The sequence below is a fragment of the Oncorhynchus keta genome, chromosome 3, assembly GCF_023373465.1.
Source record: "Oncorhynchus keta strain PuntledgeMale-10-30-2019 chromosome 3, Oket_V2, whole genome shotgun sequence".
Taxonomy (NCBI): Eukaryota; Metazoa; Chordata; class Actinopteri; order Salmoniformes; family Salmonidae; genus Oncorhynchus; species Oncorhynchus keta.
In genome coordinates this window covers 28,657,833-28,671,301 of record NC_068423.1, presented here as the reverse complement: position 1 = coordinate 28,671,301, position 13,469 = coordinate 28,657,833, and the positions used below count along the sequence as shown (strand labels likewise).

Sequence of the window (13,469 nt, the reverse complement as noted above, 5' to 3'; positions counted from 1 at the left end):
CTGGATCAGGATGCGGAATGGATCAGGATGTGGAATGGAACTGGATCAGGATGTGGAATGGATCAGGATGTGGAATGGAATGGATCAGGATCAGGATGTGGATCAGGATGTGGAATGGAACTGGATCAGGATGTGGAATGGAACTGGATCAGGATGTGGAATGGATCAGGATGTGGAATGGAACTGGATCAGGATGTGGAATGGAAATGGATCAGGATGTGGAATGGATCAGGATGTGGAATGGAACTGGATCAGGATGTGGAATGGATCAGGATGTGGAATGGAATGGATCAGGATGTGGAATGGATCAGGATGTGGAATGGAATGGATCAGGATGTGGAATGGATCAGGATGTGGAATGGAATGGATCAGGATGTGGAATGGAATGGATCAGGATGTGGAATGGATCAGGATGTGGAATGGAATGGATCAGGATGTGGAATGGATCAGCATGTGGAATGGAATGGATCAGGATGTGGAATGGATCAGGATGTGGAATGGAATGGAAAAGGATGTGGAATGGATATGGATCAGGATGTGGAATGGATATGGATCAGGATGTGGAATGGATCAGGATGTGGAATGGAATGGATCTGGATCAGGCTGTGGAATGGATCAGGATGTGGAATGGATCTGGATCAGGATGTGGAATGGATCAGGATGTGGAATGGAATGGATCCTGATGTGGAATGGATCAGGATGTGGAATGGATCAGCATGTGGAATGGAATGGATCAGGATGTGGAATGGATCAGGATGTGGAATGGAATGGATCAGGATGTGGAATGGATCAGGATGTGGAATGGATCAGCATGTGGAATGGAATGGATCAGGATGTGGAAGGGATCAGGATGTGGAATGGAATGGGAAAGGATGTGGAATGGATATGGATCAGGATGTGGAATGGATCTGGATCAGGATGTGGAATGGATCAGGATGTGGAATGGAATGGATCTGGATCAGGCTGTGGAATGGATCAGGATGTGGAATGGATCTGGATCAGAATGTGGAATGGATCAGGATGTGGAATGGATCTGGAACAGGATGGGGAATGGATCTGGATCAGGATTTGGATCAGGAATGGATCTGGATCAGGATATTGAATGGATCTGGATCAGGATGTGGAATGGAATGGATTAGGATGTGGAATGGATCAGGATGTGGAATGGAACTGGATCAGGATGTGGAATGGAATGGATCAGGATGTGGAATGGATCAGGATGTGTAATTAATGTTCAACGATGTCTGCAGAAAGAGAGTCGGATATGACACCTGGTGATTAAACTACAGTAGGTGAAGTGGATCAACACCAGGTAATAAAATGATAGTAACAGAAAGGCATCATGGGTACTTGATCTGTGCATAATTATGAATGGCATTCTCTTCACGGTGATGCATCCTGGATATGTACACAAAGGTAGATACAGTTGAAGTCAGAAGTTTACATGCACCTTAGACAAATATATTTTAAACTCAGTTTTTCACAATTCCTGACATTTAATCCTAGTAAACATACCCTGTTTTAGGTCAGTTAGGATCACCACTTTATTTTAAGAATGTGAAATGTCAGAATAATAGTAGAGAGAATGATTTATTTCAGCTTTTATTTCTCTACACTATGGAACTATACTGTACTGAACTGTACTGAACTGAACCTAACTCTACTGTACTGTACTGAACTCTACGGAACTCTACTGTACAGAACTGTACTGTACTGTACTGTAAACTACTGAACTCTACTGTACTGTAAACTACTGAACTCTACTGTACAGAACTCTACTGTACAGAACTGTACTGTACTGTAAACTACTGAACTGTACTGTACTGTACTGAACTCTACGGAACTATACTGTACTGTAAACTACTGAACTCTACTGTACTGTACTGAACTCTACTGTACTGAACTCTACGGAACTCTACTGTACTGAACTATACTGTACTGTACTGTACTGAACTATACTGTACTGTAAACTACTGAACTCTACTGTACTGTACTGAACTCTACTGTACTGTACTGAACTCTACTGTACTGTACTGTACTGAACTATACTGTACTGTAAACTACTGAACTCTACTGTACAGAACTCAACTGAACTCTACTATACTCTACTGAACTATACTCTACTGAACTATACACTAAGGAACTCTACTGTACTGTACTGAACTCTACTGTACTGTACTATACTGTACTCTACTGAACTCTACTCTACTGAACTCTACTCTACTGAACTCTACTGTAGTATACTCTACTCTACTGGCCTCTACTCTACTGAACTCTTCTGAACTCTACTGTACTGTACTGAACTGAACTGTACTCTACTGTACTGTACTCTACTCTACTGTACTGTACTCTACTGTACTCTACTGTACTCAATGTAACTATACTGTGCTGAACTCTACTGTGCTGAACATCTACTGTGCTGAACTCTACAGAACTATACTGCACTGAACTGTACTCTACTGTACTGTACTCTACTCTACTCTACTCTAGTGTACTCTACTGTACTCTACTGTACTGTACTGTACTCAATGTAACTATACTGTACTGTACTCTACTGTGCTGAACTATACTTTACTGAACTATACTGTACTGAACTCTACTGAAATATGCTCTACTGAACTCTAATGTACTGAACTCTACTGTACTGAACTCTACTGTACTGTACTGAACTCTACTGAACTCTACTGAACTCTACTGAACTCTACTGTACTCTACTGAACTCTACTGTACTGTACTGAACTCTACTGAACTCTACTGTACTGAACTCTACTGTACTGAACTCTACTGAAATATGCTCTACTGAACTCTACTGTACTGAACTCTACTGTACTGAACTCTACTGTACTGAACTCTACTGTACTGTACTGAACTCTACTGTACTGAACTTTACTGTACTCTACTGAACTATACTGTACTCTACTGAACTATACTGTACTGTACTCTACTGTACTGAACTCTACTGTACTGAACTAATTGGTAGGTCTACCTTTACATGTTGAACTTTCATGATCCTGCCTCCTCATGAGGAAGAAAAATTAGAAAATATCTTTAAAATGTGGGTTTTTGTTTCACAGAATGACAAGACATTAGGTAATATTTCTAAAACTTACAGAATTCAAAATAATTTCTGCAAAACTAAATATAAATGTTGATATTAGTTGTCAGCAGTCTTTACTTCAAAATTATTGTGTTTTTTTGTGTGTATTTCTGATACCTTTAACAATAATACCTTACTTTTAATACCTTACTCTTTCTACTAGAAGTTTTTCAAGACCCCATTTCCATCTGTGTCACCATAAATCTGTTTTATTTTAGGTTGGAAAATGGTTGAACGAATGCCTTGATTTTACTTTCATTTGACACCAAATTTGATGTGCTCCTATAAACTTCACGTTCATGTTTTTTGCGACCCCCCCCCCCAAAGAAAGCAGTATATAGCGAATAAGATACAGCCTAGCCTTCTGTAGCATATCTCACAAGCCAAATAAATCCTAGTTTCTTCCGCGCCGGATGGATGTGGTACTTGACATACTGTAACCGGTCTATGTGTCAGACTTCTCCTGACTTCTCCTGGGAGGGATGGTAATCAAATTGAGCAGCACCACCACCAGCATCAGCAGGTCCCATGCAGTATAGAAACATTGCATAGGGTCTACGTCCCAAATGGCACCCTATTCCCTATATATAATGCACTACTTTAGACCAGAGCCCTATGGCACCCTATTCCCTATATAGTGCACTACTTTAGACCAGAGCCCTATGGCACCCTATTCCCTATATATAGTGCACTACTTTAGACCAGAGCCTATTCCCCTATATATTACTTTAATGCAATACTTTAGACCAGAGCCCTATGGCACCCTATTCCCTATTATAATGCAATACTTTAGACCAGAGCCCTATGGCACCCTATTCCCTACTTTTATAATAGACCAGAGCCCTATATTCCCTATATAGTGCAATACTTTAGACCAGAGCCCTATGGCACCCTATTCCTATATAATGCAATACTTTAGACCAGAGCCCTATACTTTAGCAATACCAGAGCCCTATGGCACCCTATTCCCTATATAATGCAATACTTTAGACCAGAGCCCTATGGCACCCTATTCCCTATCTAGTGCACTAATTTAGACCAGAGCCCTATGGCACCCTATTCCCTATATATAATGCACTACTTTAGACCAGAGCCCTATGGCACCCTATTCCCTATATAGTGCACTACTTTAGACCAGAGCCCTATGGCACCCTATTCCCTATATATAGTGCACTACTTTAGACCAGAGCCTTATGGCACCCTATTCCCTATATAGTGCACTACTTTAGACCAGAGCCCTATGGCACCCTATTCCCTATATAGTGCACTACTTTTGACCATAGCCCTACGGTCCCTGGTCAAAAATAGTGCACCCTATTCCCTATATAGTGGAACTTTTGACCAGAGGGTATTCGTTTGGGACCAGAGCCCTATGGCTATTTTTTTCAACCTGCCCTATACCTCCCTCTGGCAGCCCACTGACTACTTTAGACCAGAGCCCATGGAACTATATAGTGGTCTAGACCAGACACACCCTACCAGGCACTATGTACTGTGTAGGGAAAGAGGGGCTCATTCAACACACACCAGGCACTATGTACTGTGTAAAGAGGGGCTCATTCATACTATAGCCTACATGCAGCTAATCACCAGTCACCACACTGTTGTGGCCCAATGGAGGCAGGTATGTCAGAGCTAGGGATTTACTGTACGTTTACTGTACGTTACTGTACGTTTACTGTATGTTACTGTATGTTACTGTACGTTTACTGAACGTTTAATGTACGTTACTGTATGTTACTGTATGTTACTGTATGTTACTGTACGTTTACTGTACGTTACTGTACGTTTACTGTACGTTACTGTACGTTTACTGTATGTTACTGTATGTTACTGTATGTTACTGTACGTTACTGTATGTTATTGTATGTTACTGTACGTTAACTGAACGTTTAATGTACGTTACTGTACGTTAACTGAACGTTAACTGAACATTTAATGTACGTTACTGTATGTTTACTGTATGTTACTGTACGTTACTGTACATTTACTGTACGTTACTGTACGTTTACTGTACGTTACTGTACGTTACTGTATGTTTACTGTACGTTACTGTACGTTACTGTATGTTACTGTACGTTACTGTATGTTTACTGTACGTTACTGTATGTTTACTGTACGTTACTGTATGTTACTGTATGTTACTGTATGTTACTGTATGTAACTGTATGTTACTGTACGTTACTGTATGTTACTGTATGTTACTGTACGTTACTGTATGTTACTGTACGTTTACTGTACGTTACTGTACGTTACTGTACGTTACTGTATGTTTACTGTACGTTTACTGTACGTTTACTGTATGTTACTGTATGTTACTGTACGTTTACTGTACGTTACTGTATGTTACTGTACGTTACTGTACGTTTAATGTACGTTTACTGTACGTTTAATGTACGTTTACTGTATGTTACTGTACGTTTACTGTATGTTACTGTACGTTTACTGTATGTTACTGTACGTTACTGTATGTTTACTGTACGTTACTTTATGTTATTGTATGTTACTGTACGTTACTGTACGTTACTGTACGTTAACTGAACGTTTAATGTACGTTTAATGTATGTTACTGTACGTTACTGTACGTTACTGTACGTTAACTGAATGTTTAATGTATGTTACTGTACGTTTACTGTATATTACTGTACGTTGCTGTACGTTTACTGTATATTACTGTACATTTACTGTATATTACTGTACGTTGCTGTACGTCCAACTAAAATAAAATTGTAAGTGGGTCATGCATTAAAATGTGAAAATATGTAGGATGGCAACATTATAATTGTTCTATGAATGACAGAATACAATATTGGATGAAGTTCAATCAAAGTTGTTTGGCATGACACACTGTGCAGTTTGTGCAAATCACATATTTCATAGTTGTTGTTTTTTAAAATAAACTTTTCACAACTTTACCTCATTTCTCTGAAGTTGCAAGAAATTGTTAAGATAGTTTGAGTTGAGCGCAGAGCTCAGGTCGACAGCAGCAGCGGACCGCTGTTTGTAGTTGTTCTCGTCCGGTGGAGAACTCTCAGAATCCGGTCTGAACGCTTCGAAGTCATTGGTCTGGTGGGAGTCTTGTAGAGACATATAGATCCAGTTCAGTAGTTGTGCTGGTTGGTACACAGATGTACCCGTATCTATGGCAGACATCATGTTGATCTTTGGAAGAGGAGCGCACAGCGCGTCTTGAAAGTTAAAGCGCCTCCGGAGTTATTGCTGCAGAATTAGGCTACCAAAACCAAATCACCTTAACCTGATACAAAAAGAAATCCTTTCGACCTCTTTAACCTGATAAAAAAAAAATATCCTTGCATTCACGGCCACGGGAGAACCGTGATGAAGGCATGACAGGGTAAAACGTGTGTGCCAGTCAAAACTCCACTCTGTAGCCCATCTCCACTCACCGTAGACCACAGCTGGGGGGAGATCAACTCATTGCATATTCTCTCTCGGTTATTGGAGTGCTTCATTGTGAATAGCTAGGAGGTCTGATAGAGCCCCACAGTGGAGATGTCACAATACCCATAAATCCTTGCGGTCAATCAGGAAAATGGTTCCAATAATTTTTCCCATAGGGGATTTTACAAACATTTAACATAAAAGCTGTGTTTCGTGTAGGTTTACCCTGGCCTGTAGTTTTGATAACCATGTAAATCTATTTCGGACAAAGTTGACTTTTATTCATATATTCGGCTCTATTTACACTCAGATTCGAGAATGCTAATTAGCAACAAAGTAAACATCTTGCAAAACTATAAATCCCAGCATGCTCCTGCATGTCATCTCTAGCTGACACCTTTATTAACAGGTATTGTGTCAATTTAAAACTTGCACAAGACAGTTCACAGAACTGTTAATTTAAAGAAATATAGCCTATTTATTCCCTACTACATTTAGCTAACATTAGATAGTTCATCCAGAGGTTCTTAACTTTGCCTCAATTCGTCAGTCTCAGCCAGATCATCATGGCATTTGTAGTTCTTTATGTTAGCCACATTAGCATTTAATTAGCATGTCATTTGGAGGGCGGGGGGGTAAATACAGATGAATATATTGATAAAAGTCACCTTGTCCTAGAGAGATTTACATGGTTATCTAAACGTCACGTCAGCGTAAGCCGACACAAAACACGTCCCTTATTTTACGCGTTTCTAAAATCCCCAAATGGGAAAAATGAATGATGGAAAAAAGATTGGAACCATTTCCTTGTTTGACCGCTAGGTTTTATGGGTATTGTGTTGTAGTCTATGCTAGAGTAGTCTCGATAGCTACAGTAGGGTCAGGTTTTTGTGACTGGTGCTGGAGAGTTGCAGTGGCAGTGGTATAACATAGGCTACTTAACAAAAAATACTTTAAATGTAGACTAGTACTTATGCAGTTTTTAAAGGCTATCTGTACATTACTTCACTATTTATAATTTTTTGACATCTTTGACTTTTGCTTCACTACATTCCTAATTACAAATAGTGTACATTTTAATTACATTCTAATTACAAATAGTGTACATTTTAATTACATTCTAATTACAAATAGTGTACATTTTATTCCATACATTTTCCCTGACACCCAAAAGGTACTTGTTACATTTTGAATTAATGCTCAGCAGGACAGGGACATGATCCAATTTACACACTTATCAATAGAACATCACTGGTCATCTCTACTGCCTCTGATCTGGCAGACTCACTAAACAGAGAACATCCCTGGTCATCTCTACTGCCTCTGATCTGGCAGACTCACTAAACAGAGAACATCCCTGGTCATCTCTACTGCCTCTGATCTGGCAGACCCACTAAACAGAGAACATCCCTGGTCATCTCTACTGCCTCTGATCTGGCAGACTCACTAAACAGAGAACATCCCTGGTCATCTCTACTGCCTCTGATCTGGCAGACTCACTAAACAGAGAACATCCCTGGTCATCTCTACTGCCTCTGATCTGGCAGACTCACTAAACAGAGAACATCCCTGGTCATCTCTACTGCCTCTGATCTGGCAGACTCACTAAACAGAGAACATCCCTGGTCATCTCTACTGCCTCTGATCTGGCAGACTCACTAAACAGAGAACATCCCTGGTCATCTCTACTGCCTCTGATCTGGCAGACTCACTAAACAGAGAACATCCCTGGTCATCTCTACTGCCTCTGATCTGGCAGACTCACTAAACAGAGAACATCCCTGGTCATCTCTACTGCCTCTGATCTGGCAGACTCACTAAACAGAGAACATCCCTGGTCATCTCTACTGCCTCTGATCTGGCAGACTCACTAAACAGAGAACATCCCTGGTCATCTCTACTGCCTCTGATCTGGCAGACTCACTAAACAGAGAACATCCCTGGTCATCTCTACTGCCTCTGATCTGGCAGACTCACTAAACAGAGAACATCCCTGGTCATCCCTACTGCCTCTGATCTGGCAGACTCACTAAACAGAGAACATCCCTGGTCATCTCTACTGCCTCTGATCTGGCAGACTCACTAAACAGAGAACATCCCTGGTCATCTCTACTGCCTCTGATCTGGTCATCTCTACTGCCTCTGATCTGGCAGACTCTAAACAGGACTCACTAAACAGAGAACATCCCTGGTCATCTCTACTGCCTCTGATCTGGCAGACTCACTAAACAGAGAACATCCCTGGTCATCTCTACTGCCTCTGATCTGGCAGACTCACTAAACAGAGAACATCCCTGGTCATCTCTACTGCCTCTGATCTGGCAGACTCACTAAACAGAGAACATCCCTGGTCATCCCTACTGCCTCTGGTCTGGCAGACTCACTAAACAGAGAACATCCCTGGTCATCTCTACTGCCTCTGATCTGGCAGACTCACTAAACAGAGAACATCCCTGGTCATCCCTACTGCCTCTGGTCTGGCAGACTCACTAAACAGAGAACATCCCTGGTCATCCCTACTGCCTCTGGTCTGGCAGACTCACTAAACAGAGAACATCACTGGTCATCTCTACTGCCTCTGATCTGGAGGACTCACTAAACAGAGAACATCCCTGGTCATCTCTACTGCCTCTGATCTGGCAGACTCACTAAACACAAATACTTTGTGTTGGGAGACAACAATTGTGCCATCTGGTTTCCATAATATAAGGAATTTGAATTGATTTATACTTTTACTTTTGATACTTAAGTATTTTTGAGCAATTACATTTACTTCGGGATGCTTACAGCTGCAAAATTCATATAGACATGTGAGTTATAGATCTGTCGTTCTCATTGAAACCAAGTGTACGAAGCGGTAGATCTGTTCTATGTGTGCTATTTCTATGCTTCCCTTCTTCTTAAATTTAGTTTTTGTGTCTTTTACTTTCTGTTTTGTACACCAGCTTCAAACAACAGAAAATACAATATTTGTGTTTATGGAAAATATATTTCACAGCTGTTTAGATGGTATAAGGATTCTCAACACTGTACTTGCTTGTTTTGCCACATAAACTGAAATTAAGCAAACTATTTGAATTTTAGGAAACGGGAAATTGCAGAGGGATTTCTGCATAGTGCATCGTTAAGTATATTTAAAACCAAATACTTTTAAACTTTTACTCAAGTAGTATTTTACTGGGTGACTTTATATTAAGGTATCTTTACTTTTACTCAAGTAAGACAATTGGGTACTTTTCCCATTCCTGTGTAGTGGGTATTGAATGATATGGATGCGATAGGCCGATTTCCATTCAACCTTTTATGTCGGATTAAAGGTCATAAACCTAATGGAAACAGCTAAATTCTCGGTAAACTTTCAACATTTTGTCAAACCTGTTAGTAAAATAAATGATGCGATAAATGGTGGTGGAAACGCTTTTATGCACGACTGTTGATACAATAACCGTCATATCGAAGTAAAATAGAGTCACGGGATCATCTGTTGTGTGTTCGTCCCACTACGACTCAGGAAACCAGGCAGTTTATTAGGCTGCAGATGAAATAAGTTATGATGAACTTCACGGGGTGGTGAAAGTGCACGGTGACGAGTTGGATGCTGATTTACAATAAATATCCAGGGTCTTATTCTGGTGACATGATGATCGATGCTTGGCTGCCGTTTGATAAATTAAAATAATCTCGCTCTTTTGTCCGTAGTAAATCTCATCATGTAGACTATCTACGAACTGTTGGCTCGAGCACACCTGCCAATACCGGAGTGGGCACATTCACTATATAATGGAAAACATTAGAAAATAATATGGAAACCCATTTAACTTGTATTTTTTATTCGGCACGTGGGAAATTAACTGCACAAATGTATTTTTATGTGCACTACATCATTACGCACAGATTTAAAACAAAATCCGTACCAAGTAATTTTGCATGGAAACACATCTCTGTGCACAAATGTGCATATTTTATTAATGAATATGTTAGAATATTCGTATGAAAATCTGTCGCCATCGTTTCTATGGAAACCTGGCTAGTGAGTGACATAACAAGAGAAAAACTGCTGATGCAAAACCAACCTATCAGCTACTGAATACAGTGATACAATAATAACTATAAAAGGAAGTAAATTACTTAGTTTAAGTTTGCACAGTATTCACATGACTGTGTTATATTAAAAGTTAATTGTAAATGAGAGATTTGCACATTAGAAACATGTGAAAATTGTATTGAGTGACTAAAAACCTGTGGGGCCCTGCTTCAAAGCCATTTCCACAGAGAGGGGCAAACACATTTAACCTGTACAATTTACAATTAAATAACAAATGACTCACCGTACAATAAAATATTTTCATTATAACTCAAAAAACAAGTTGCATTTCAATTCGTGACTCAAGTTACAGAAGCCTACAGACACACTTCTCTCTCAGCCATGAAATGACCGCCATCTACTGTTCACGCGAAAGATATCGTGGGGGAAGTGACGTCGTCGATTCTGCTTCCAACACAACCATGCCAAATGCTGTGTCCCAAAAGGTTGGCATTGAATTTCTCCTAAAATATAACAAAATAAAATTCCCCTTATAATAGCCAATTTCCATAAGCAAGCGTTTACTATCCTAGTTAATTGTATATAAACATAATATATCACCTCATATTTATTTGATTTGGAATAACAAAGACAAAATACGAGAATAGATCTTAATTTTTCCAAAGATGGTTCAAGAACGGTATTTTGTTAGTGACAGTTATTTCATGAAAATGTAAATTTTTATTTTTTATTAAATTATTTTATTAGCATCCTATTAGATGGATGCATCAAGAATAAAATAAATAATAGATAAATAAAAAGTTCACTAATAATTATATGAGAAATATAATATATATATATATGTACTATTTACACTAAAGTATGTGGACACTACTTCAAATTAGTGGATTTGGCTATTTCAGCCACACCCATTGCTGACAGGTGTATAAAATCGAGCACACAGCCATGCAATCTCCATAGACAAACATTGGTAGTAGAATGGCCTTACTGAAGAGCTCAGTGACTTTCAACGTGGCCCCGCCATAGACTGCCACCTTTCCAAAAAAAGTCAGTTTGTCGAATGTCTGCCCTGCTAGAGTCAACTGTAAGCTCTGTTATTATGAAGTGGAAATGTCTAGGAGCAAAAATGTCTCAGCTGTGAAGTGGTAAGACGCACAAGCTCACAGAACAGAGTCGCTGAGTACTGAAGCGCGTAGCGAGTAAACAATGTCTGTCCTCGGTTGCAACACTCACTACCGAGTTCCAAACTGCCTCTGGAAGCAACGTCAGTACAAGAACTGTTTGTCAGGAGCTTCATGAAATGAGTTTCCATGGCCGAGCAGCCGCACACAAGCCTAAGATCACCAGGCGTAATGCCAAGCTTTGTCTGGAGTGGTGTAAAGCTCGCCACCATTGGACTCTGGAGTGACGAATCACGCTTCACCATCTGGCAGTCCAAAGGACAAATCTGGGTTTGGCGGATGCCAGGAGAACGCTACCTTCCCCAAATGCATAGTGCCGACTGTAAAATTTGGTGGAGGTGGAATAATGGTCTGGGGCTGTTTTTCATGGTTCGGGCCCCTTAGATCCAGTGAAGGGAAATCTTTAATGCTACAACATACAATTACATTCTAGATGATTCTGTGCTTCCAACTATGTGGCAACAGTTTGCGGAAGGCCCTTTCCTGTTTCAGCATGACAATGCCCCCATGCACAAAGCGAGATCCATGCAGAAATGTTTTTTGTCGAGATCTGTGTGGAAGAACTTGACTGGCCTGCACAGAGCCCTGACCTCAACCCCATCTGTATGTGACCAAGAAAATTTGATTTGATCTAATCCCTTTGGGATGAGTCGGATTGCTGAATTCCAGCTTCGCAGAGATCGGCCACAGGTTTATTTTCAAGAATACAATTCAGTACTTTGCTTAAAGTTGCCCAGAATCAAGTCAATAAGTGTGTGATTAGCTGACACCGACTAAAAAGTAGCATTTCTCAGGGACACTAGACATTAAGGCCTAGATTCAATCAGATTAAGAATAAACACTCTATAGCCAACACTAGATTGAATCCCCCGAGCTGACAAGGTAAAAATCTGTCATTCTGCCCCTGAGCAAGGCAGTTAACCCAATGTTCCCCGAGCTCCGAAAAACGTAGATGTCGATTACGGCAGTCCCCCGCACCTCTCTGATTCATTTGCACAACTCACTAGGTATCCCACTTTCCCTTACCTGTACAGCTGGTTTTGTTTTGGTGCCGGAGGTGTATCTACTTCCAGTGTTCCAACATGTAAACAAGGCTGCATGGGATCTCTCATAATGCAGCTCCGTGCAGCCAATGGCAATGTCCGCTTTAGATATCATGCCCGTAGCCACTTGTGGATTTGACAGCTCTAACACAGTTCCAACTCGTGACACCAAAACCACCACTATGCAGGTGTCAGAGGACCTGATAGAATCTAGCCCTAGATTGTGCATGTCAGGATGTAACCTTTTGGTTTGAAATTAATGTTTCAGCAGGGTCACCAAATGGTTATTTGTTTCCAAGAATATACACTCTGTAACCATTTTATCAAAGTCTCTCATCAACGAATGGATGTTTTTTTGTTTGTTGCACTATTCTCTGTTAACCCTAGTCACTGTTGTGCGGGAAAATCCTAGAAGGTCGGACGGTTCTGAGATACTGGAACCGGCACACATATTCATCTCAGATCCAGGACCCACCTCAGAGATATTCATCTCAGATCCAGGACCCACCTCAGAGGGATTCATCTCAGATCCAGGAACCACCTTAGAGAGATTCATCTCAGATGTAGGACCCACCTCAGAGAGATTCATCTCAGATGCAGGACCCACCTCAGAGAGATTCATCTCAGATGAAGGACCCACCTCAGAAATATTTGTCTCAGATCCAGGACCCACCTCAGAGGGATTCATCTCAGATCCAGGA

At 40.5% G+C, this 13,469-nt stretch overlaps 1 protein-coding gene across 1 annotated transcript in view; it reads right to left on the bottom strand.

The window, feature by feature from the left end:
- Positions 1 to 6,547, bottom strand: part of LOC127915475 (zinc finger CCHC domain-containing protein 24-like) — a 46,147-nt gene extending 39,600 nt beyond the window's left edge. The window contains exon 1 of the mRNA XM_052495660.1: positions 6,014 to 6,547. Within this exon, the coding sequence (XP_052351620.1) occupies positions 6,014 to 6,253 (240 nt within the window). The 5' untranslated portion in view covers positions 6,254 to 6,547. The remainder of the gene's footprint in view (positions 1 to 6,013) is intronic.
- Between the last annotated feature and the right edge of the window lie 6,922 nt (positions 6,548 to 13,469).